This window comes from Notamacropus eugenii, chromosome 1 (genome assembly GCF_028372415.1).
Source record: "Notamacropus eugenii isolate mMacEug1 chromosome 1, mMacEug1.pri_v2, whole genome shotgun sequence".
Lineage (NCBI taxonomy): Eukaryota > Metazoa > Chordata > Mammalia > Diprotodontia > Macropodidae > Notamacropus > Notamacropus eugenii.
In genome coordinates this window covers 214,665,308-214,690,011 of record NC_092872.1, presented here as the reverse complement: position 1 = coordinate 214,690,011, position 24,704 = coordinate 214,665,308, and the positions used below count along the sequence as shown (strand labels likewise).

Here is a 24,704-nt window from a genome sequence, read left to right as displayed (position 1 = left end):
CAGCACAGCAGGCTGGGGGAGAAGGCCAAAAGAGGAAGAGGAAAGCCTGAAAGTTGGGTTTCCTAATTCTGGCTCATAGATTCCACTATGGAGAAGGGAAAAGAACAGGAGCTTGAGGTATCAACAATTGGACTCCTGAATCCCTTTTGGTCTAAGTACAAGGGAACAAAAGACCTGGGAAGGAGGGAAGAGAGGCTGCCTTCAGGCACTGGACCTGAGCTCAGCTTCCGCTGGATTTGGGGTCTGGATGGCAGCTGCTTTGGTGCTGTGACGAGAGAGGGCCTGGGACAGGGACATCGAGGCTCACTGGTGTCTCCACTTCCTCCCACCATGCAGTGCGGCCAAGGATTCTCCCAGCAAGACAATGGACGGTGCATGGGTGAGTTGGTAACAGATCTCATGGGTCAGAGAAGTGGGGGGAGGGAGTGACCATGGAGCAGCTTTTGGGGAAATAAAACATAAGGCCCTGGCCAGGAGTTCAAGATATTCATGAAAGGGTGGGAAAGGACCTTGAAATGGGAATGTGGTGTGAGAGGAAAGGAGAAATGCCATGATGGAAAGAATGAACTGATATCCCAATTGGAGCACATTTTGACATTCAGGCCCCAACCACACACACGTTTATTAAGTATCTACTGTGGGGATGCAAAAATGGATACGGAACACATTTTTCTCAATATTCTTACAATTTAATGATGAGGGGTAGAGGACAGTACGTACATTTTAAATAACTACGTTACAAGGGAGATTCACCAGCTGTGTGACCCTGGGTAAGTCACTTAACTCTGTTTGCCTCAGTTTCCTTATCTGTAAAATGAGCTGGAGAAGGACATGGCAAATTACTCCAGTATCTTTACCAAAAAAAGCCCAGTAGGGTCATAAAGAGTCAGACATGATTGAACAACAAAAGTGAAATGTAAAGGAGGGGTCTAAGCAAAGTGCTTTGAAAAACTTTCAGGAGCAGGGAGGAGAGATCACTACAGAAAGTCTATGTAAAGAGGAATTAGCAAGGAGGTGTGGATATCACAATCTGGTCCAATAGTTTGGTAGAATCTGGTGTCACCATCGTGTACTAGGAAATTATTGGCCTTCGCCTAGCTGGTCATGTGGATTCTCATAGACTTGGAGATGGAAGGAACCTTAGAGATCCTCTAGTCTAGTTCCCCCAGTCTATAATTAAAGACAATCAGTCCCAGAAAGTCCAAAGGTCATACCACTAGTAGTGGCAGAGCTGAAGTCTGACACCAGGTCTTCTGCCTCTAACCAGGAGCAGCCTGACTATGGTGAACAGAACTCAGTGCATGCAATTCATAAGCATTTAAGTATTTATCATGGCAGGCATTGTTCTAGGGACTAGGAGTCTGGGCTAGCCATTATAAGGGAGGATTGGCCATATGCCCAATGGGATGCCTTGCAAGGTAACCCACAGGGCAGTTAGGTAGTGGGATGGGTAGTCAAGGCCACTCCGAGATGGGATTACAATACGGGCAACTGGACACGCCATGGTTGGGGGACAATTGTAAAAATGAAGAAGGTGACAGTGACATTCAGACTCTTAGTAGTTGCCAAGGTCTTACAATAGAAACTTGGCAGCTTAGCATGCCTTGTAGAGTTCTTCCCATGCAGTCAACATGCCATAATTGTTTTTTCATTAGGATGATTGGCAGGCAGAAGGCGCCTAGCCTGGAAAGAGTTTTTATTCACTGTTTCCTTCAGCCAGCGTACATCTGGACTGCTGAGTGAGTTGATTCCTCTCTTACTTTTCAGACACCGATGAGTGTATCCAGTTCCCGTTTGTGTGTCCCCGTGAGAAGCCAGTCTGCATCAACACCTATGGAAGCTACCGATGTCGGACAAACAAAAGGTGCAGTCGGGGCTATGAGCCCAATGAGGATGGCACTGCTTGCGTGGGTGAGTGGAAGACATTAAGAGACCCAAATGTAACCCAAGAGCAAGGGGAGAGTAGAACGAGCCAAATAAAGTCATCCTAATTCCCTTAGGTTTGGGGATTCCATAGGGATCCCCCAAATCCAGGATGTTCTACCTCAGCTTTCTTATTAGTTTGAAAAGATAAATTGAGGGTTTCCTGGATAATACCCCCATATAAAGTTATGAGGTATCCATCTGAAGCCACATACACACACTCACACATACACACACTTTTTGTTTTCATAGGGGACCCCAGTCCACAAGCTATGCACTGGGCCAAGCCTGTAACTGAAGAGTTACAATTCCGTTGCAGTCCTATCTTCCTCAGACTAATGCACCTCTCATTAAGCCAGTGATCCTCTTCCTACCTAAGAAATAAATGAGCTCTTGTTAACTTCTGTCTGAATTGGCATTTCTCTTTTTCCTCCTTTTCCATCTCTCCCTTGATCTCTCTCTCGTTTTGTTTTGTTTTTTCTCTCCCACTCCCTCTGCAGCTCAAGTGGCCTTTCTAGGTGGATACCCCTCTGCTGCCATCAGAATCTCTGAGTCTCCCTCTCAGGCCTCCTTTCTATTTCTAGGCCTTGGACTTTGCCTTCAGTTATATGCACTTTAATTCCCGTCAATAAAGAAAGCCTAACAACCTTTGTGGAACTGAATCTCTCTCCCTCTGCCTGTTTCTCTCTCTACCCCGCAGTAGATACCACAGTGTTCCCTCAGAGTCATTGAATGGACAGCAGGGTAGCCATCTTTGAAAAGGGAAAGGGAAGTTATCGATATTTTTGTAAACAGAGTTGTTTGTGAATCCTTTCTTTGCATGTTTTCTGAGAAAACACAAAGGGAAATTTCTCCCTCCCTCCCTCCCTTCCGAAACAGCCACAACCGTCCTAGTTCATCTGTATCAGTCTGTGTTGTAACCTTTCTCTTGTTTATTATTTTGCCCTTAACAAAGATGGCTCCTGGGTGGTTGCTTGCTTCATTATAATGTATCTTGTGCCTGCTGGTTTGGCCTGTGCTGTTTCTTCTTTGCCCACCCTCACTCCCTGGAATGGAGAACACACCTTCTTGAGGGGATGGTGCTGGTGGAGGTGGTGACAGTGGCCATGAGAGTGGGGGGAAGGGAGGGATAGGGTTTCTTGATGAAAATGTTAAAATTTTAATCTGCTAAGTCTTCCAGCCCTTCCCCCAGAGAACTTATGCCAATAAACTGTATGCTGGATATTAGCGCTGAGCTGGTGGAATTCCTCTGGGGCAATAGATGATGCTTGAAAAACTGTCGCACACTTTGTGTTTACACCACACCTCATATCCAAAATTCCATCCTCTGAATGGCTACAGGATGCCATCCTCTCCATAACACTGTACAGTGAAGCCAAGTGAAGGAGTAGAGAAAATATCACGCCCAGGTTGGATGGTGGTGCTAAGAATGAACAACACACAAGTAGCATACCTGCCATGCAGGTCGTTCACCAGCGTTGGGTTCTAGACCTGGCTTGGGTTCTAGATCTGACTCAGCCCCAACTTATGGAGAGAATATGGGAAGTCTCACCTCCCTTCTCTGGGCCCCAGTTTCCCTCTCTGTGAAATGATAAGGTTGTACTAGTTATTCTTCAAAGTCACTTTAAGCTCTAATAATCTACAATTTTTTGACCAAGTAGGCATGCCAACAAATTTCCAGGTGCCAATCAGGCCCCACTGAGCACAAACAAAAGCAGTGAAATGTGGGTACAGACTAGCGTGTGCCCCTTCTGGGAGGCTGGGATTCAGTCCAAGGAAAGGAGTTATGGAATGAGGAGATAGTGAGCTTGCAATGCAATTCGATTCAATATTTCCCTGATGTCTTGGTCCTCTTCGAGACTGAAGGACAAACAGCAAACACTACTACTACAAAGTACCTACTGTGAGCAAGGAATTGGTCTGAGCAGTGAGTTTATTGAGATTTTCCTTAGAGGAGGTGAGTAAGTAGGAATACAACTCTGGCAACCCATTTTTTAGAAAAAATCTCTCAGCAGATTTTTCTACTCAACATTCAGGGACGCTCAGGACCAACCTGCCTTCTGGGGCTGGACCTAATACATAGAATACTTTAATAATAAGTCTTGATAGTGAAAATTGCCATTACCTCACATTGAATTGCAGATATCTTCTGGAAGGAAAAAGGAGGGGGAGAATACAGTGCCCCAAGATATAATAAAATCACACTTAGAAATGCAGTAAACCTTTTAAAATCACCTATTTAAAAGAGAGCTACAATTTTCTGATATTATAATAATGATACTCAAGATAAATAATAAAATGTGAATCCCTAACAGGTGCAGCTATTTTTATATTTGTGACAGTTGTTTGAATTACAAGTCTAAAGCAAAAAACAAAACAAAAATCACAGCTTAGCTAAATAGCTACAGTAGGTTTCAGAAAGGCTTTCATTGAGGTACTTGTGCCTAGACATGGGTGTTGGAGAAGGGAACTTAGATCTTAGTATCAAACCTTCTCTTCCAAATCCGTCATTCTACGTACGAGGAAACTGAGGCCCAGAAATGACTTGCTCAAGGTCACACACCTGGAAGAACCAAGATAAAAGCCCATGTCTTCTGCCTTCCAACCCAATATATGAGATGCAGCCTCCCTTTGATATTGGCCTCCATCTCTATGGGAAGCTATTACCTCTTTAGGAAGGAGTGAGTTAATTGCAGGTGAGGGGCCTGGGAAACACACAAATTCAACAATTCAATATGTGGCCATGCCCAGAGATTCAAGAGCATGTTAGCTAGACCCCACACAGCACTAAATTATAATGCCATTGGACATTTCTTGGATACTGGCTGTGACATCAAAGCCCCAAAGTAAACAAGCAGTTCATTTGTCGAAAGCCACTGACTGCCAAGAGGACCAGAAATCTCAGTAAAGTAAGTCTCCAGGCAATCTAAGTAGTCACATTAGGTTTCTGATTTAGATAAGGAATGAATGTAACAGCAAATGTCTGAACATCAAGTTGTTGGGTTTTTGTTGGGTATTTTTTATAATGAGGTTTTCCTGTATCCATTTATAGGTGGGGCCAGCTGACATCCGTAGAATTATTTCTGGCCCCACTACAGTCCACAAGTAGAAGCAGATGTGCAGTGCCAGTGGCCTGAGATCACACTGCCTTTCCTCAGACTGGGTGGTTTGACAGGATCAAATGTATGAGGTTGGCTGGTGACTGCCGCTCCGAGTCAGAGGAAGGGGTTAGGTTAGACATGCTTGTCATTAATATTGAAAGGACATGTTTAGCACCTGTCAGCAGGGAGTAGGGGTCAGTCAAGTGGGGGTGAGAGCTGAATTCTGCTCCTTCAAAAACGTTCAACACACCTCCTTCCCTTGGATGTTTACCTTCTAAGCTCGACGGCATGGGTAGAAACAGATGAGAAGAAAGCTAGACAAATACTGAACCCCAGCAATAGGTATATAAACCATCCTAGGCAAGTTTTATGTTCAGAGCTGCCGAGGAAAACTGGAATTTTCCGTTCCAGGGGGCCTCCCTCCCTGGTAGAGTTTGGTTGTGCTTAATTTCTGCCGAATCGTGGAGGAAAGTGAGTAGAAGGCTCCTACCCTCCACCTTCCCGTGCCCCTACTGTATCAACAGCCCCACTGTGGGAAGGTGCCACCCTTCTGGGGCCAGGAGCTGCACTGAGCTTCACTCGGCCTGCCAGAGCCCCCTCCGAGGTCTAACGCATCACACAGACCCAAACGGCTAGACTGATGCAGCCAAGCAGAAAATCCAGTTCTGTGCTCCAAACAGGGGCTTTGTTCATCTTTCCAGAACCATGCTGAAGCAGGAGACAGAACATTTAATCTTCTCAGGAAACAAGCTAAGTCTTTCCAAGCAGATTCCACACTCACACAAGCCCAAGCCCAACCCAGATACTTGGCTGGGATGACAAGCAGAATCCCACCCTCCCTAGGGTCACCTTCTATCTCTTACTACCATAGTGCGGACTCGAGCCCCAGCCTAGTCCTATCAGGAGGATGTAGCGATGTCTCCTTGGTAACTAGCTCATCTTGCAAATAGTCAGAGAGAAGGAGAGAAGGTGGGAGGGAGAGAGTGAATGGGGGTCAGTGAACTCCACAGATAATCCAAAACTTCACCTCAATCTTCTTCCATGAAACCTTTATAAGGTGACCAAGTTGTCCCAACTCCTTGCCCTCTGGAAGAAGTACTGTCGCGCTGTGAATTGGTCAAAAGGTCAACAAAAGAAGAGTAGACTCATTGCCACAGACACGTCTTATAGAATTATAGAACCTTGGAGGGCATCTAGTTCAACACCTCCCTAACTGAATATTAGGAGGATCAGTGCTTCTGAAATGCTGTAATTTCAATAGATAAAGGTTCCCAAGAATTATGCAGCCCTTGTTTATTCAGTTATGTCTCACCCCATTTGGGGTTTTCTTGGCAGGGACACTGGAGTGGTTTGCCATTTCCTTCTCCAGCTCATTTTGCAGATAAGGAAAGTGAGGAAAACAGGGTTAAATGACTTGCTCAGGGTCACACAGCCAGTAAGTGTCTGAGGCCAGATCTGAGCTCAGGCCTTCCTGACTCCAGACCAGGTTCTCTATTCACTGAGCCCCCTAGCTGCCTATTTTATTGAACAGGATCCAGAAAAATTTGAACTCATTTCCCTTATTTATAAGACTCATGTTCTAACACCTGAGCTTTGATGCTAGATAGGCTAGTACTAAAACTCTTTTTGAGATATAGAGATAGATTAGGCATGGTTCCTGCTCTCAAGGAACTTAAGATTTAATTCAGCCTTTGCCTCATTGAGTAGGGAAGTAATTGTAGGGGTAGCAAATAAATGGCCCCAAAGTAAGAGACATGAGCTTACATCATCCCTCTCACCCATCCTGGCCATGAGACTTGACCTGAGCATGTCCCTCTAGTGCTCCAGGTAACTCCAAGACCTTTTGGTTTTAAAAAAGGTGCTGACCCGCTTTGGTAGGGGGAGTTTGCTTATCCAAGAATGACTTTTCTATCAATATGATCATAGATGCATTCCTTATCCCTGTCCCCACCTAACTTGAGTGTTAGGAGAATCTCGAGGGAGGGAAGAGGGGAATGAGACAATTGTTCAGATAAACACAGTACAAATTAGGACATGATCTGTGCCCCAGACAAAGAATCAGGGGAGGAAGCATTTTGAGCTAGGCCTCAAAGAGCTCATATCATCGCAATAGCCCTGGGAGGCAGGGATCTTGCTCAGGAGGAGAGGGTCAGTCCCTCCTCTAGAGGAGAATAGACTTATCCAGCAGACTCACATCTCCAGACCAGAAATGTCCAGGGGACTCCCTACTTTTACCTCATGTTTCTGTGGCAGGAATAACAAGCCTCTTAGTTCTGACTCTCCCTGGACACAGGGCAAGGAGAGCAGTAAACTGAGTCATTTCCTCCTCCACTTAACTCTTGTCCCCCACCAACTAATGGAACAGACAGCCTGTGATCCCAGTTGAGCATCTGCTTTGTTCTGATTCCTGAGGCACTCAGTGATGGACTTAACATCCCATCCCTGAGCTTGGCTGACTTGTCACTTGGTGCACCATCCCTGGGGGATGAGGTGAACTGACAGTGCATAGATTAGTCCTAAAATTCTCCAGAAATGCCATTTCCAGAAAGAATCTTCATTAAGTAATGAAGAGGAGGGCCAGAAGGCAATATCTGATAGAGTGAAGTCTCAAAGGGGCAGGCATCTGCTCGGGCAGCTGGGCTGGGCTGAGCTGGGCTAGAGACCCAGTCTTCTAATCACGATAATGCAAGGAGTTGAACCCTATTAGCTCTCCAGTGATCTCAAAGCATTTTAGAAACTATTATCATCCATTCTTGCAACAGTAGTTGCCCCACTTTGCAGATAAAGAAAGGAAGGTGGGCCACTTTACAGATTCATTCATTGATTTTTAAGAGTTTGCTACGTGCAGGGCACTGTTCTAGGCTTTGGGGATAAAATAACAGAAAAATGCAACAGTCCCTGCCTACAAAAAGCTAACATTCTGGGGAGGGAAGGGGATTGGAGAAAAGCATAAATACAGATAAGTAAATACGGAATAGATACAAAATAAATACAAGCGGATTTCCAGGCGAGAAAGGGCAAAGATGTCCTATGAAAAGAGGAATATGGGTTAGGGCTTCAGAGCAGTGTTTTGAAAAATGGAAGGAGAGCATTTATTGCAGCAAATGCTGTACCCAGGTGGGAGGGAGTTGCTGCAGGAACCCTGGTTCTGCAGCTTGAGAGTCTGGGCTAGAAAATGGTTTCCAGCAACTACCTGCTGTTTCCAGACCTGTCCCAGAACCAGAGCTGCTGCTTCCCTCCCTATTCCCAGGCTGAGACTCCTGAACTGCATGTCTCCACTTACGTCGCTCCTCTCCCTAGTGGATTGCCCCAGAGGTGACATAAATGAGACAGTCCTCTTTGGTCAGAAATTTCACCACAACATTGCTAAGTAACGACCCTTCCTTCCTCCACCCTGGCAGAACTGGGTTTCCTCCGGCCTAAGTGAAGAAAACCTAGATATCCAGAGTAAATGGAATTAGAAGGCAGGGGGACTCTTAGACACTGTCCCTTCCATTCCCAAGGTGCAAAAAGTATGACTTATTTTATGAGATATGCCTTCTTTCCAACAGCTCAGAGCACAATTCATCCACTGAGAATTGCAATCCCTATCTGTATCTATCCATTTGCCTGCCTCTCTGTGAGACTAATTGCATCCATCTCTCTAGCCATCTAGACATCTATCTCTTGCTCCTGCCTCCCCACATCCATCAGTCATTTCACAACAACCAGCTTTCCCTGCATCTCTCCATCCATTTACCTGTCCCTATGAATGACGGGTGCCTTTCTATACCACTTTTCCCCTAATGTCTCAGATATAGGCCCCTCAGTCAAAGGTTGGAGGATCACAGGATATAGTGCTAGAAAAGACCTAAACTCAGGACAGCAGGACCTTTTCCCGGGGCTATACAATTCTGATTCTCCTCTTCTCATAGAAAATGATCACTGGAGATGTCTGCATATCCCCTGACATCTTTCTCTATCTATATCAGTGAGGTAGAGCACTGGACCTGGAATCGGGAAGACCTGAGTTCAAATGTGATCCCAGACACTTACTCGCTGGTGACTGTGGGCAAGTCATTTAACTTCTGTCTGCCTGAGTTTTCCCATCTACAAAATGGAGATAATAATAACCCCTAACTCCCAAAGTTGTTGTGAAGACAGAGTGAGATATTTGTAAAGCGCTTTGCAAACCTTAAAGTCATATTTAAATGCTGCCATGTTGTTACTCTTAACCTTTTTTGAGTTTTTGCTGGCCTGTGCCTATGGCAGTCTGGGGAAGTCTGTGGGCCCCTTCTCAGAATAATGCTTTTAAACAAATAAAAATGAATAACCAGATTGCAAAGGAAACCAATTATACTGAAATACAGTTATCAAAATATTTTTCAAACAAAACATGGACCACGCCCACTTTCCCCCCATTTACCAGCCTCCTAATTTCTTCCTCACAAGTTATGGAAATTTTTCTTCAAACAATCAGCAAGTATTTATTAGGTCCCTACTGTGTGCTAAGTATTATGTTAGATACTAGGGATACAAAAACAAAGAATGAAAAGATTCCTACTTACAGGGAGTTTACATTGTAATGGAAAAAGTGACAAGTACAAAAAAAATTCAACATAACTATAAAGTTAATAAATACCTATGTAAAAATGTCTATGTAAAAACATAATTATAAAGTTAATAAACACCTGTGTAAAAAAAAAAGTAGTGTTATGGGAGGGAGAGCCATAGGGACCAAGAAAGGCTTCATGGAGAGTATGGTGTCTGAGCTACATTTTAAAGAAAGAAAGGGCGTCTAGGAATTGGATGTAAGTAGGGAGTATTCCAGGCACAGGAAATTGCCAGTACAAAGTGTGGAAAAAGGATGGAGTGCCATGAGGGGGAGAGACAGAGACAGGGAGACAGAGACAGAGAGACAGTCAGAGAGCCAGTGTAGTTGGATCAAAGAGGGAGAAAGGGTAAATTTCCAATACTTTTCCCTTTCCCATCCCTTCCCGCACAATGTGTAAGATGGACTGGAGCAATGGCAGACCTCAGTGAGAAAACAGTTTGGAGGCTATTGCAATAATCTAGACAAGGAGTGACGAGGGCCTGAATCAAGGCAATAACTGTGTAAGCAGAGAGAAGCCTACTATGCGTGAGGCACTATGCTAGGAACTGAGTCCAAAAGTACCGAGAGCAATGATGCCTCCATGCAATGATCTTTCATTCTAGTGAAGAACTCCATGCCCTACATCCTTGTCTTTTTTCTTTCCACTGCTTAGGATCATAGATTTAGAGCTAGAAGAGACCTTAGCGGCAGTCCAGTCCAATCTCCTCCTGATACAGTTGAAGAAACTAAGGACAGAGCAGCTACATAACTTGCCTGAAATCTTTTGACTCATAAGGAGCGGAGTCAGAACTTAAACGCAGGGCCTCCGCTTCCAAAGGTCATGCTCTCACCACCACACCTTAGCTGTCTCCTAGTCTCCTCCTCCCCTCCCCAAATGTGCTTTCAGGGACCATGCTGAGCACTACTGACAAGGGCTCAATTGGATGGGGACAGATGCTTATGGTGAGCCTCTCCCGGGCAGCCAGAGTGAAGAAGATGAGGCTGTGAGAAGGTTCCCATGGTCCCATTCATTTGAAGCTGCTGCCCGTCGCAGCAGAGGGATGGAATTTGCTCCTCTGACTTTCCCGTGGCTGAATTTAGACACTTGGTGCCTCTACTTTCCTTCACCTGACTACTCTCTAAGCCCCACACCGTTCTAGGGTGTTAGGTACTTCAGAGGGCTGCTCATGGGTCTCTTCTCTTCAGTCTGTTCTCCCACCCTACGTTCCCTTGCTCCCCTTCATTTGTCCCTCAGCTCTGCTCTCAGATAGTGTTTAGTAGCCAATGGCTTCTCCATCCCACAAATCAATAGTGTCTATTACTGTAGAATAGGTAACGACATCAGGCACCTGAAAAGATAATCTATCTGTGTGTCTGTACAGTATTTGCCCATGTGCTTCTCTCTGGCTCTGCCTGGAAGCCAATACAGACAGGGCTAGATTCTTTTTGTCTGGCTCCATGAACACAGTGGAGCCTCCCCAATCTCTTCTATGGGACCCAAATGATTGCCTTCACACACTTCCATATGTAACCACCCTTTGATGCGGTCTGAGATAGATCTCCCTCGTACTGAATGCCCCTCCAGCAAATGTTGTTAGGGTAAAAGCAACACGTTGAATCATGGTAGAGTAGAACAAGCCCTGTCTCAGGAATCAGAGGATGTGAGTTCAAATTTAACTTTGACAATGACCACTTATGTGACCTTGGGCAAATAACTTAGCTTAACCAGACTGCTGAAGGGGTTCATGTTAAAACAAAAAACAAAAAAACAAGGTTAAGGACCCCCTGCTCCAGAATCAGCTCAAGTACTACCACCTTCTACTCTACATCTTTCTTGTTTTCTCCAACTACTAATGCCTTCCCCCTCCAAAAAAAATTACCATTAATTTATTATTTATTATTTTAATTTAATATATCATATATTTTATTACATAATATGTATAATTTATGTTTATATAAGCATATGCTGCCTCCCCCAAGAGAATGTGAAGTTCCGGAGGGCAGGAATTATTTCAATTTTGTATTTGTATCCTGAACACTTAGCACAGTGTGTGACACATAGTAGGTATTTAGTAATTTCTTGGTAACTGTTAACTGATTGATCATTATAGAGGTATTGTGTTATACAAAATGGGTGGTGATCTTGGACTCAGGGAAGACCTGGGTTCCAGTTCTATTTCTGACACTAGGTGTGTGACCCTAGGCAGATTGCTCGCTGTGCCTTGGGAAAGTCCCTGGAATTACTCTACTAAGTCACAGATGAATTATGATTTGCTTTGGTGAAAGGATTCCCCACACTGATGAAATGATAAATTCTTTGTTCATACACATATTTTCATCCCTACTATATTCAAGGCATTTCACAGAGACTCCTTCTAGCAGAGTGAATGGCCAAGCTTGGCACCTTATCAGTACCAGGCACTGTGTTCTGTATCTACAGTCTCACTTCTTCTCATCTCCCCCATTCTTCAACCCCATTCACCCCCTTCTCACAAGGAGGGACTATTTTTGTAAAAGAAATATAGTTATCTAGTGATAGTGATGCAAGAAAAGAAGAAAAGAAAGAAAAATATGTCAATGAAAAGAATTAATAATGTTTAGAAAAAAGAGGAAAAAAGAAGTATCTGGTTAAATTTAATATGCACTTTTAAAATGACATTATAGAAATTCTCAGTTTTATATACAATCCTCTTTTTCTATATTTCTTGCATATTGAAATATTTATGTCTGTTGATATTTAAATTCATAATAAGCATTTTTAATCCCACTCACCTCCTTCACTCACCCTACTTACCTTGATTTCTTTCTGAGTCACTCAAGCCCAACTGTCACAGCTGTCATGACTGCTCTAGATGCTCTCCCTGACCTAGACTAGGATCAGTTATGTGAGTACTTCCTTGATTGTTGCCCTTTCCATGATGATTCCCAAGCCTGGATCCATCTCATTGTCTATTTCTCGCAACTCCTGTTCCTGGACTGCAAAGCTCCTCTGAAAAAAGAGCATGCTGTTGTGAATAAACCTGGCCCATGACAAATTGATGCTGTCCAACTTCAATCTGGCCCTTGCTATTGCCTGGCAATCATATTATTTCTCTCTCATTGACTCCCTCAAACACTACCCACAGCTGCTATTCCAGACCTTCTCTGCTCTCATTAAACCTCAGTTCCTCCTCCCTCCCTCTCTTCATTCTCAGTAGATACTCCAGAGAGACTCATCTATTCTCCTCTTTGTCTCACTATTTTTCTGTCTCCATAGCCCTTCTCTCATTCTTTTCTCAAGATGCCTTGCTCAAACTACGCATTGATGTCTCATCCCATCCAAACTCCAGTGGACTTGGCTTACTCTCCACCATCTTCTCCATTTCCAGGATCAATTAAATAAAGATTAATAAATACCTTCTCCTCAGCATGGCCTCTCTGCCTCAGTCAATCTGGTCTCATAAGATGTAGAGCTGTAAGATACTTCAGAGATCACATAGTCTAATCCCTCTATTTTGCAAAGAATGTGCAGCTCAGAAAGAGGGGCAGTAACAAACCCAAGCCCTCTCTTTCCATAGCTGGTAGTCTTTCCATCATACCACATCACCTGTCTTTATTGTCACCTCAACACATCATGATCATTCATACTTTTCTGCCTTTGTTCAGGATGTTTTGCCTACTCAAGCCCCTTTCCACCAGTCCAATGCCTCTATTTATCCTTCAAGGTTCAGCTCAGTGCCTACATCTACCCTCTATGATAATCTTCCTTGGCAGGTTCAAGCAATGTCATTTTCTCCCATTTTGTTTTTATATCTAATCAAATTCAATTCAACATATACTTATTAAGCAACTGTTGTGTGCAGAGGAACTGAGGAATATACAGAAGTTAGATAAGATATTGTCCCTGCTTTCATGGGGTTTACAGCCTAATTGGAGAATTGGTTGTTGTCCTTCATTCTCGAAGAGGACCAAAATGGCATCACCATGAAAAAGTGAAATTTCAGTGTGTCCGACGGGGGCTGATCAGACCAATATGAGCTTGGAATGTTCTACCACAGGTTGGGCACAGAGAGTCCATGTGAATATTTGGGGTGCATATCCTAAATTTGTGCATCCTGTGTTTACTTTGTGCTGTCTCAATTCTGCTTTGCTCAAAGAGCACAGCACCTTTTCTTATGTGGGCACACCATGCTGAGTGGTCCTGTGCCAATTTCTCCCATGTTGCATAGTCAAATACAAAGTTCTTGAGAGAGACCTTGAGAGTGTCCTTGTATCGTTTCTTCTGACCACCATGATCACCTGCCCCATGCCAGTTCTCCATAAAATGGTCTTTTTGGCAAGCATACATTTTGCATTCGAACAATGTGGCCAGCCCATTGAAGTTGTGCTCTCTGAAGCATAGTTTGAATACTTGGCAGTTCAGCTCAAGCAAGGACTTCAGTGTCTGGTACCTTATCCTGCCAGGTGATCCTCAGAATCTTCCTAAGACAGTTCAAGTGGAAGCGATTCAGTTTTCTGGCATGGCACTGGTGGTCTGTCCATGTTTCACAAGCATATAACAGTGAGGTCAGCACAACGGCTCTGTAGACCTTCAGTTTGGTAGTCAGTCTAATACCTCTTCTCTCCCAAACCTTTCTTCGGAGCCTCCCAAACACTGAGCTAGCTCTGGCAATGTGTGCATCAACCTCATTGTCAATGTATACATCCCTGGAAAGTATACTACCAAAGTAAGTGAACTTATCCACTGCATTCAAAACTTCTCCATTAGAATGCAATGCATACATAGATAACTTATACAAAATGATACTTCAGAAGTGTACTAGACTTTTCTGAGATCATGGTTGGGAGGGAGGAATTACCAATGGGGTAATTGTTCTCTGTTCTCGTTCCATACATTGTACTCAATTTACTGTTCTACAGTATATGTTCCTTTATTTTCTTTAGTTATCCTCTATATTAGTCTTACCTTCAGATGCCTCATCATGGGTTGGAGGTAATCCTAGGTCTTCCAGAGCTATGTCAGAAGAGCTCAAACTCTGGCAGAGAGAGTTTCAGTTTCTTTCAAGCTGGAAAAGCTTTGACTATGGCCCGTAACAGACTGCCTGCTGTTCCAGGACTAGTCTAGCTAAGTACAGATAGAGATTCATCACCAGAAAGTTGGCCACTGGGCAATCCATAAAGCATACAAAATGGCCCTCCATTCTGTGTGGTCCCTTCCTGTTGCTGCTCTGATGATGTCATAGAAAAGGGAGCAGAGGGTGCCTTAAAGAGTGGGTTGTGATCTGCAAAAGTAGGTGGAGTACCCACATCTATGAGTTTAGGAACCCATCCAAATTTCATAGTTCTTTAAGTATATCATGCTATAATCATCATCCACAATGAATATTTATTGAGTACTGCTTTGGGTTGCCACGTGGCATATTGTCCAATAGTACATTTACCAGATTTATCTGCATTTATCTTCAAGTGATAAGAAGAAAGGAGCAGCTGCAAGTCCTAGGAACCATCAGACTTGAGTGATGACCTTGTTCAGATACTTTCCCTGGCCCCATGCCTGCTCTATGAGTTCACCAATCATCTATGTCTCACATAATTTTCCATAAGCCCTCATGACCAACAGTGTCAAAGGCGTTGGTCAGATCTACAAACGTTGTGCACAGACCTCTGTTCTGGTCCTGGCATTTCTGCTGGAGTTGTCGGGCAGTAAACATCATATTGATTGTTCCTCGGCCCTTTCTGAAGCTACACTGGCTCTCTGGTATGTGCACATCTTCCAGGTGAAGGATCAGCCTATTAAGGAGGACTCTAGCAAGAATTTTGCCAGAAATATCTAAGAGAGAGATCCCCCTGTGATTGTAATAGGACAGTCTATTCCCTTTACCCTTATAGAGATGGACGATGGAGGCATCTTTGAATGCCTGGGTAATAACCTCCTCTTGCCATATAACCTGGGAAATTTCAGTCAGCTTTTTGGTTGCCCAGAGAAGTTCATCAATTTTGTATGTCAATTTCATGATGGCATGTTTGCCCAGGTTTTGGATAATGGACAAAGCTCTCATGCCTTCCCAGTCACCAATGGAGTGCAACAGGGCTGTGTGCTTGCTCCTATGCTTTTTAGCATGACGTTTTCAGCCATGTTGACAAATATTTTCCATGAGGATGAACACAGCATTAAGGTCAACTACCGTACTGATGGTAAGTTCTTCAATTTGAAAAGGCTACAAGCCAAGACCAAAGTGGAGGGAGTGTTGGTGCATGATTTTCTGTTTGCAGATGATTGTGTACTCAACATAGCCTCTGAAGCTGAGATGTAACAAAGTATGGATCAATTCTCTGCTGTCTGTGCTAATTTTGGCCTAATAATTAACACCAAAAAAAAAAAAAACCACAGGTGCTCCATCAGTCACCACCACATCATCCATACGTGGAACCATCGGTTACAACAAATGGAGTTTTCAATGCTGTGGATAAGTTCACTTACCTTGGTAGTGTACTTTCCAGGGATGTATACATTGATGCACACATTGCCAGAGCCAGCTCAGTGTTTGAGAGGTTCCGAAGAAAGGTTTGGGAGAGAAGAGGTATTAGACTGACTACCAAACTGAAGGTCTACAGAGCCGTTGTGCTGACCTCACTGTTATATGCTTGTGAAACATGGACAGACCACCAGTGCCATGCCAGAAAACTGAATCGCTTCCACTTGAACTGTCTTAGGAAGATTCTGAGGATCACCTGGCAGGATAAGGTACCAGACACTGAAGTCCTTGCTTGAGCTGAACTGCCAAGTATTCAAACTATGCTTCAGAGAGCACAACTTCAATGGGCTGGCCACATTGTTCGAATGCAAAATGTATGCTTGCCAAAAAGACCATTTTATGGAGAACTGGCATGGGGCAGGTGATCATGGTGGTCAGAAGAAGCGATACAAGGGCACTTTCAAGGTCTCTCTCAAGAACTTTGTATTTGACTGTGCAACATGGGAGAAATTGGCACAGGACCACTCAGCATGGTGTGCCCACATAAGAAAAGGTGCTGTGCTCTTTGAGCAAAGCAGAATTGAGACAGCACAAAGTAAACCAGGATGTGCAAATTTGGGGTATCCACCCCAAATATTCACATGGACTCTCTGTGCTCAACCTGTGGTAGAGCATTCCAAGCTCATATTGATCTGATCAGCCCCAGTCAGACACACTGAAATTTCACTTTATCATGGTGATGTCATTTTGGTCCTCTTCGAAGACAAGGGGCAACAACCAACCATGTCTCACATCATGGAACACAGACTGCCAACAGATATAGGCCTTTACTTTGGAGTCACCCACCCAGTCAAAATGGCTTCTCCCTTTTGTACCTTAGAGTAAACAGTCTCTAAGTTCATATACAGTCATAGACAGAACCTAGGATTCCTATTGACTGGCCACATTATAAAACATTTGCCGTCATTGATCATTCCAGAATAAGCAGTCATATTACAATATATTTGGCAGTTACAGTTACAGATCATTTAAAAATTAACAGAGCTACGTGATCCATAAGATGGATGGATAGGCCACCCTGCCAATCCTAAAACAAGTACTGATGATTTTGCAAGATACTAAGAAATTAAAGATATGATCCCTGCTTGAAAAAGAAAAAAAAGCTTATAATCTAGTTGGGAAGACAAGATAAATTCACCAAAAAAGTTTATGTAAGATAATGTGTTAGTTACCAAATAAGTGATGCAGATAATAAGTTCATAGGAGGGAGATATCCTGGTAGTAGGAGAAGGAGATCCCAAAAGAGATAGCACTAATCTTTTAAATATGGGCAAGATTTAAGTAACTTGTGATCCAGAATATTTAAGTTTACACAGACCATATTCAGTCTCTTTTTAGCTCAAGCCTCAACGTGAGGGTCCCCAGGGAACATCAGTATTTGGCCCAATGTCTAGGTCTCCACCACAACAAGAAAAGAGCCCTCAATTCCCAAGCAATCCAATCACTCAGGCTAACAAAACATCGAATATAAGACAAATTTTACTTAACCCAACAAAAAAACAAAATGGACTCATACTAAACCAGGGGCCCTAAAAAGACATATCACTATTCTTGAGTTAAGCCTCTCCCCACCCTAATTCCCAACTAGGGAAAGCTTACTCAAAGCAAAGAGAAAGTTGATTTTGTGAAAGAGCCTGAGGCTACCTAGCTGTTTCCCTCTGATCATTATCTAAACTGAAACTGTCAGTGGGTTTGGGAGAGCAGACTGACGGTCCTATTCTCAGTCTGGTGGAAGTGGGTGTGGAAGGGATTGTCAATGTCTTTCAATAGAGAAGCTTCTAGAATTGAGAAGGGACCTTAAACGGCATCTACTCCAAATCCCTCAGGGGTTTTTTTTAATAGCTGTAGGGAAATTCCTTGATATATTTTAATTTTGTTTAAAAAATTTTAATGATGCCTTCTGTTTTACTAGCCCATGAATTACTTAGATTTATTTATTTTGCTAAACACTTCCCAATTACATTTGAATCTCTTGTGGACTGCATTGGGGAGTGTTGCCACAAATTTACCACCTCTGCTCTAGGCAACTCTCTAAGATTATAAATTGTATAGACAGTATGAACCTGTGTTGATACAGGGATTTTGTTCCCCATGAGTTTGCTCTATGATTAAAATAACAAATATAGCTCCCATCCACCCTAATGAAGTCTAAGATTTTTTCCATGCCTTAGTTGTCTTCTTTTCCTTAAGTTTAGTTTAAGAATCAGTCCCTCAGTGTCCTCACAATTGGGCTTCCTCCTCCCATGCATCTTGGTGGGGAGATGACCTGAGATTTCTCTGGGCTATGCCAAAGGAACAACAATTCTGGCCCATGTTCTTCCCTTGGAAAGTCGTTATGGCCCCAGCAACAAACTGAATCTGCTTTCTAAGGACCAGACTAGCCAAGTAAAAAGAAGCTGCTCTGCAGGAGGAGCATGGTCATTCAGTCAGTGGTCCTTGACCATGGCAGCTCATGAAACAAAGAAAATGTAAAAATAGCCCTCTGTCCTGTCCTGCTTCCACAGTGCTATTGGTAGCGTGAAAAAGAGCAGAGAAGGCACTAAGGGGCATCCAGTTTTACACTGTCTAGAAATTTTAACTTGGCTGTTGGTACTCTGGGTATAAGATCATTGTCCAGTGCAATGAGTGGACATGATACTGGAGGGATCAAATATATTGAACTTAACATTCTCTATTTAAATGAAACCAGAATAAAAAAGGAGGTCTCAGTCAGAAGGAAGGAGGGAAACAGAGGGAGGAAGGAAGGGAGAGAGGGAGGAAAGAAGGAAGGAAGGAAGGAAGGAAGGAAGGAAGGAAGGAAGGAAAGAAGGAAAGAAGGGAAAAGGGGGAAGAGGAAGAGGGATGGAAAGAGGAAGAAAAAACATTTATTATGCTTTTATTATTATACTCTTTATACAAAGCCCTGTGCTAAGCAGTAGAGACACAAACAGAAAAGCAGAGACAGTCCTTGCTCTCAAGGGAAGACAATATATATATGAAAGGTTTCTCCTGCAAGCCACTTGGAAAAATCCCATGATCCTTAGGGTGAAGTGGCAATGCAGATATAAATGCTTCTTCTTTGAAGTCATTTCCACAGATAAAATGATATCAGTTTCTGATGTTAGTTGATTTGACAGTGTCAAGAATTTTAGTGGAAAGAAATTTTTTTCTGAGTTTTCTGGTGCTCTGACTCAGTTGTCAAGCCACATTTCTAGAGAAGCTGCTTCCCCAGATGATGGCTCTTGGGGCTGAGCTGAAAGTATTGCTATTCCCAAGGCTCTTGGGTTTAGAGTCCTAGGCTTTCTCTTTCAGGGTCTAAAGAGGGGTCATAATCAAGGTGGTAGTGATGGTTTTACATGACTAGCACATGCCACCTTCTGTCTCTCCCTCAGGATGTCCTGCTGTTTCAGCTAGGCTGGCATGCCTGCCCCATAGCTGGTGGTTGTTTGTCAGTTGGTGGGGATGGCTGGTCTCTTCTCCAAAGGGGTTGCTCCCCTGGATGGTGATTGTAGGCATTGGGTTAGAATCAGAACTGGTGGTCTAGAGTAGAGTCATTCACAGATTCCCCTTGGAGAGGTAAGTGAAGCAGTGAAAGAGTTGGTTTTATGGTGAACTCAAAGACAAGAAAACACATCATTTCATGAGACATTTGGTCATTTCATTTGCAGTACTTATGGTAAATACTAACAAAAGACTACCATGAAAACAATCAGAACTGTTGCAGAGGATTGAGAGGCAGAGTTCTATGAAGAACAAACCACCAATGTCTTATTGAATTTGAATGAAATTACATTGAAGCAAACAGAAACAAGGAAGCTGGGAGGAGAGCTGATGTTGTCCATCCTTGTTCTCAGAGAGAACCAATGACATCAAGAGAGTGATGTCTTGACTTGCAAGTAACTTGTATTTAAGAGAGGCAGAGCTGTGCAAAGTTTTCAGCCTTACTCTCTCCTCGAGTCATTGGAGTCTAGTGGTAAGGCATAGATCAAGACAATTGGCCTTGGATGCAGTAGAAGACCTTGGTCTTTTTAAGCTAAGGTCTTCTCCAGATCTCAACTTGTCTGAGGCAAGGTCCATTCAGTGATTAAAAGCTAGGTAAGAATTGAGACAAAAGTTGGCCTGGTTTGCTCACATAGAAGAATCAATCCAGGAAGGGAAGACTCTCAAGAGTTTCTGGCCAGAACAGAAACAATTGCTATTTAACACTCACTCTGAGCCATCAAAACCCAAACAATGAGCAAGTGAGGCTTGGGCTAGGACCTCTTACTGGCCAATCAGTGAAAGCCAGAATAATTTGGGTTTAAAGGCATAGTCAAGTAGCTCCATTGCAATCACAATGGGTTTTATCAAAACTTTTTTTTTCAGAGCTATATTTCAAGAAATTAAAAATAAAAAACTACATGAGACAAAAGAGTTCATTGTCCCAGTGCTTTTTGGGGGGGAAATGATAAAATAAAGAGAAGGAAAAATCTAGCTCCTAAACTCCAAAGTACCTTATGAAGTATAAGCAATCAAAATTTATGTTCTTTTGGACAGAACACCCAGATGTAAGGGTATGACTCCCTATGTGGACAGAGGAAGAGGGGGGAGAGGGGAAGGAAGGGAGGAGAAATATGTTTTTAGGAGAAGATGATGAATTCAATTTTAGACACAGTGAGCTTGCCATAGCAGCAGGACATACAGGAGATGTCCAGGAGGCATTAAACGTTAAAGAACTGGAGCTCAAGGCACATATCAAGGCTAGGAGCATAAATTTGGGCTGGTTTCTGCAAAGATGTGATTGTTGATTCCATGGAAATGGAGAACATCAAGGAAAAAAGGTAAGCAAAAAAAGAGAAGAGAGCTGAGGATGGAGACTGAAAAGATAACATGTATGCATGTACACACACACACACACACACACACACACACACACACACACACACACCCCAAGAGTTAGTAGAATAAAACTACAAAAGGAGAGGGGTCAAGAAGCAGTAAAATAAATAGGAGATTCAAGAGAAAAACAGTATCTCTGAATTCAAGGAAGGCGGTTGTTTCCAAAAGGAAAGACTGGCTGTTCAACCAATATTTCTTGAATAACTGTTACATGTAATTCAGTTTAATTGAATTCAACATACATTTATTAAATGCCCACTATGTGCATACAAGGTAGCAGAATGGTAAATGATTTGGAAGCAATTCCAAACGGGGACCTGGACAAGGGAAGACAAGGAAGACATGCTAGCTCTGGGATTGTTGAAGGGCTATCTATCTTCTAGGAGGAGCAGACAACCTGTGTGGCGCCACAGAGCCAATCTAGGACCAAGGACTGCAAGTTACAGGAGGCAGATTTCAACAGTTTCAGGACTAAATGACAATGCCAGAGAACTAAAAACTATTCACAATTTGAGTGGGTCGCCTTTTGAGTGATTGAGTTTCTGGTCAGAAACTGGGAATGGTTAGGGAGGCTGGATAACATCTGTAGGGGGACAGTAGAGGAGATTTCAACTTGAGGTAGGTTCTTCCAGTCTAAGCTTCTCTGCTTTTTTGGCCACTTCCTATTCCTCAGGGATGAAGATTGGTTGGATATAAAATTTAAAAGTCACACACTAATCTGTGTAGACACTGTGTACATAGAAATTATGCACTCTAAGACAGGGGTTCATAACCTATAATGAGTTATGGATCCTTTTGGCAGACCAGTGGAAGTCTATGGACCCCTTCTCAAAATAATCTTTTAAAACTCATAAAAGAAAATAGATCAGATTGCAAAGGAAACCAATTATATTGAAATACAATTATCTGGATTCCAGGTTAAGAACCCCTGCTCTAAGGAGATCAAAGGACTAGAGGCACACAACTGGCAAGGTGCTTAGGGCTCAGAGAGGTGAAGGGGAAGTATCATAGGATCATTGCTTGAGAGATGGTAGGGACCTTAGAGGTATCTAATTCAACCTTCTCATTTTACAGATAAAGATACTGAGGACCAAAGAGGTTAAATGATGTTCCCAATGTCACACAGCTGGTAAGTGGCAGGAATGAGTTTCAAACTAATTCCAAATCTTGGATGCTCTACCCTGAGCTCTAACTATATCTTGCTGTGTACCTTTGGACTACTTACCTGCTCTCATGTTCTCTCTCTCTCTCTCTCTCTCTCTCTCTCTCTCTCTCTCTCTCTCTCTCTCTCACTCTCTCTCTCTCTCTCTCGCTCTGTGTGTGTGTGTGTGTGTGTATGTGTGTGTGTACACAAATAATATGTGTGTATACATTTTCCTATTCCCCCCGGAGTGATGTGTAAGGTAGTAACTATGTACTGTTTCAACTTAAGGGCACATCTCTAGCTGCAATGCCTTATTTCACCACTCAGTGGCACCTCACACTCTGGAAATCCCCCAGCTTGCATTCTCCCTCTGGACCAGTTGTACAAACTGGGATTTTGGAACTCCAAGGGGTAGAATCTCAGGAGTCCCACAGATGCTTAGACTGTCCTACCTGGAAGATGTATGCTAATGGAAGACCCTTTCCTGGGATCTGGCTTGATGGCTGTGAGGACTTGGCCAAAGTGAAGGAGCCTTAGGAGATATAGTTTTAGAGAAGCAGATCCCTTCTCTCCACAGCCTGGGACTGCCTTGTGGATCATCCTAGGCAGTGTCCTATAATGTAAAGAGCCCTGGACTCAGAGTCAAAAGAGACTTAGATTTGGATCCTGCCTCTAACACATCCTAGCTTTGTGACCATGGACAAGATGTTTAGCCTGTCTGGGCCTCAGTTTCCCCTTCTGTAAAAAGAGGGGGTTGGATTTAATGATCCTTTCCAGCTCTAGAGCTCTGACCCTATGAGATAATAACACCTGTTGTACTTATTTCCCATGGTTGTTGTCAGAATAAAGTAGATATAGTCCATAAAACACCTTGTAAATCTTAAAGCAATTATCATTATCTCTCAGCTGATGATGCAGAAGGCAACTGGCAGGAGACCCCAGCCCAGACACATGCTCTCTTATCTATATCTCAATGTAAGGTGTGATAGGTGGGTTGTCCTGTATCAACTGGATGAGTCTAGAAACCTCATTCATTCATTCAACCAAAAAAAATTTATAAGGATCATAGATTTGGAGCCATAAAGGACTTTAACCATCATCTTGTCCAGCTGCCTTATTTTAACAGATGAATAAGCTAAGGATCATGAGAAAGGATCATAGAGGATCATAGATTTAGAGGTAGAAGGGACCTAGAAGGCCTTTTAATCTAACTTCTTCATTTTACAAATAGAGAAACTAATGCCCAACCAAGTTCAGTAACTTGCTCAAGACAGCACAGATAGTGAGTGGTACAGCCAGCATTCAAATCTCTGTCTTCTGATTTTCTTAACCCTATACTACCTCTCTTACCATCTGCTATGCGCCAAGCACTGCATTTGAAGCAGGAAATACAAAAACAATACAATAGGCTCATGCATTCAGCAATTTGATAACTCATTTCAACTCAACAAATATTTTTAAGAACCTGCTGTGTACAATCCCCTATGTATAGCAGGGGAAGACAATGGTTTCTTCATGGAGTGAGCAGAAATGTGGCTCTACATCTTTTCTATGGACCCTAAGTATAAATATTGATCTGCTTACTTCGGGTCCTAATTTTTCTCTTTTGTGCTGTGACATGCTCCTCTTGATACCCAAACAAAGCATAGACACACCCATGCTCATCATTTCCCCTCCTATAAAAGAAAGAACTCTGGAGACAATGGTATAGCTAGCCAGGCAAAAGGACATTGGTGTTCAAAGTTTTTTTCTTGAGGAACAAGATGACCAGAACCTACAATTTTCTGCCTGACCCAAAAGTAGAGCCATGGAGTTGGGGATAATTGCTGTCCTCATGGTCTAAAAGCTGCTAGGCACCATATGGGGGTGTGAGGGTATCTGTTGTAGTCTAAAGACTCTTGGTCTAAAGGCTGCTAGGTACCATATGGGACTGTGAGGGGATCTGTTGTGGCTGGAAGATGCCAGAAGCTTTGTCTGTCACTTTCCCCAAGAGCCTTTCCCTGACATAAATAATTGTATCTCTCTCTATGAATGTTGACAGTCAAAGACCAACATGAATAACTAATCTGAAGACAGGATGAGAGACAGAGCGTATCCAGAACGAAACCTCTGACCCAGGAGGTCTTCATGTGGAAACTGGATGACCACCTGGAAAGGATATTCAATTAATCAAGGAGAATTTGTTAATTTATTATTTACTATGTTCCAGGCACTCTATTAGGCACCAAGGATACAAGTACATGAGTGAAACAATCTATACTCACAATGAGTTTATGTTCTAATGGAGGAGACAAGCACAAATAAAAATACATATAGCACAACTATAAAATGAATACGCAGCATGTATACAAAGAGGGTAAAATACAATGTAGTTTGGGAAGAAGGAGGAGGAAGAGTTTCATCTGGAAGATAATACCTTAGCTTCATCTTTTTTTTTATTAATTTATTTAACTTTTAACATTCATTTTCACAAAATTTTGGGTTCCATATTTTCTCCCCATTTGTCCCCTCCCCCCACCCCAAAACACCAAGCATTCTAATTGCCCCTATGCCCAATCTGCCCTCTCTTCTGTCATCCCTCCCTTCCCTTG

At 43.0% G+C, this 24,704-nt stretch overlaps 1 protein-coding gene across 5 annotated transcripts in view; it reads left to right on the top strand.

The window, feature by feature from the left end:
• Nucleotides 1-24,442, top strand: part of CRTAC1 (cartilage acidic protein 1) — a 206,258-nt gene extending 181,816 nt beyond the window's left edge. Inside the window, exons 13-16 of one of the 5 annotated variants that reach the window (XM_072626815.1) lie at nt 337-379; nt 1,768-1,911; nt 22,044-22,098; nt 24,155-24,442. In XM_072626815.1, the coding sequence (XP_072482916.1) occupies nt 337-379; nt 1,768-1,911; nt 22,044-22,072 (216 nt within the window). In that variant the 3' untranslated portion in view covers nt 22,073-22,098; nt 24,155-24,442. Of the gene's footprint in view, nt 1-336; nt 380-1,767; nt 1,912-2,175; nt 2,324-2,423; nt 2,586-2,623; nt 2,781-12,853; nt 12,991-22,043; nt 22,099-24,154 lie in introns of those variants that run through there. The other 4 variants (XM_072626784.1, XM_072626813.1, XM_072626795.1 and 1 more) reach the window with 4 other exon arrangements.
• Nucleotides 24,443-24,704: the final 262 nt, after the last annotated feature.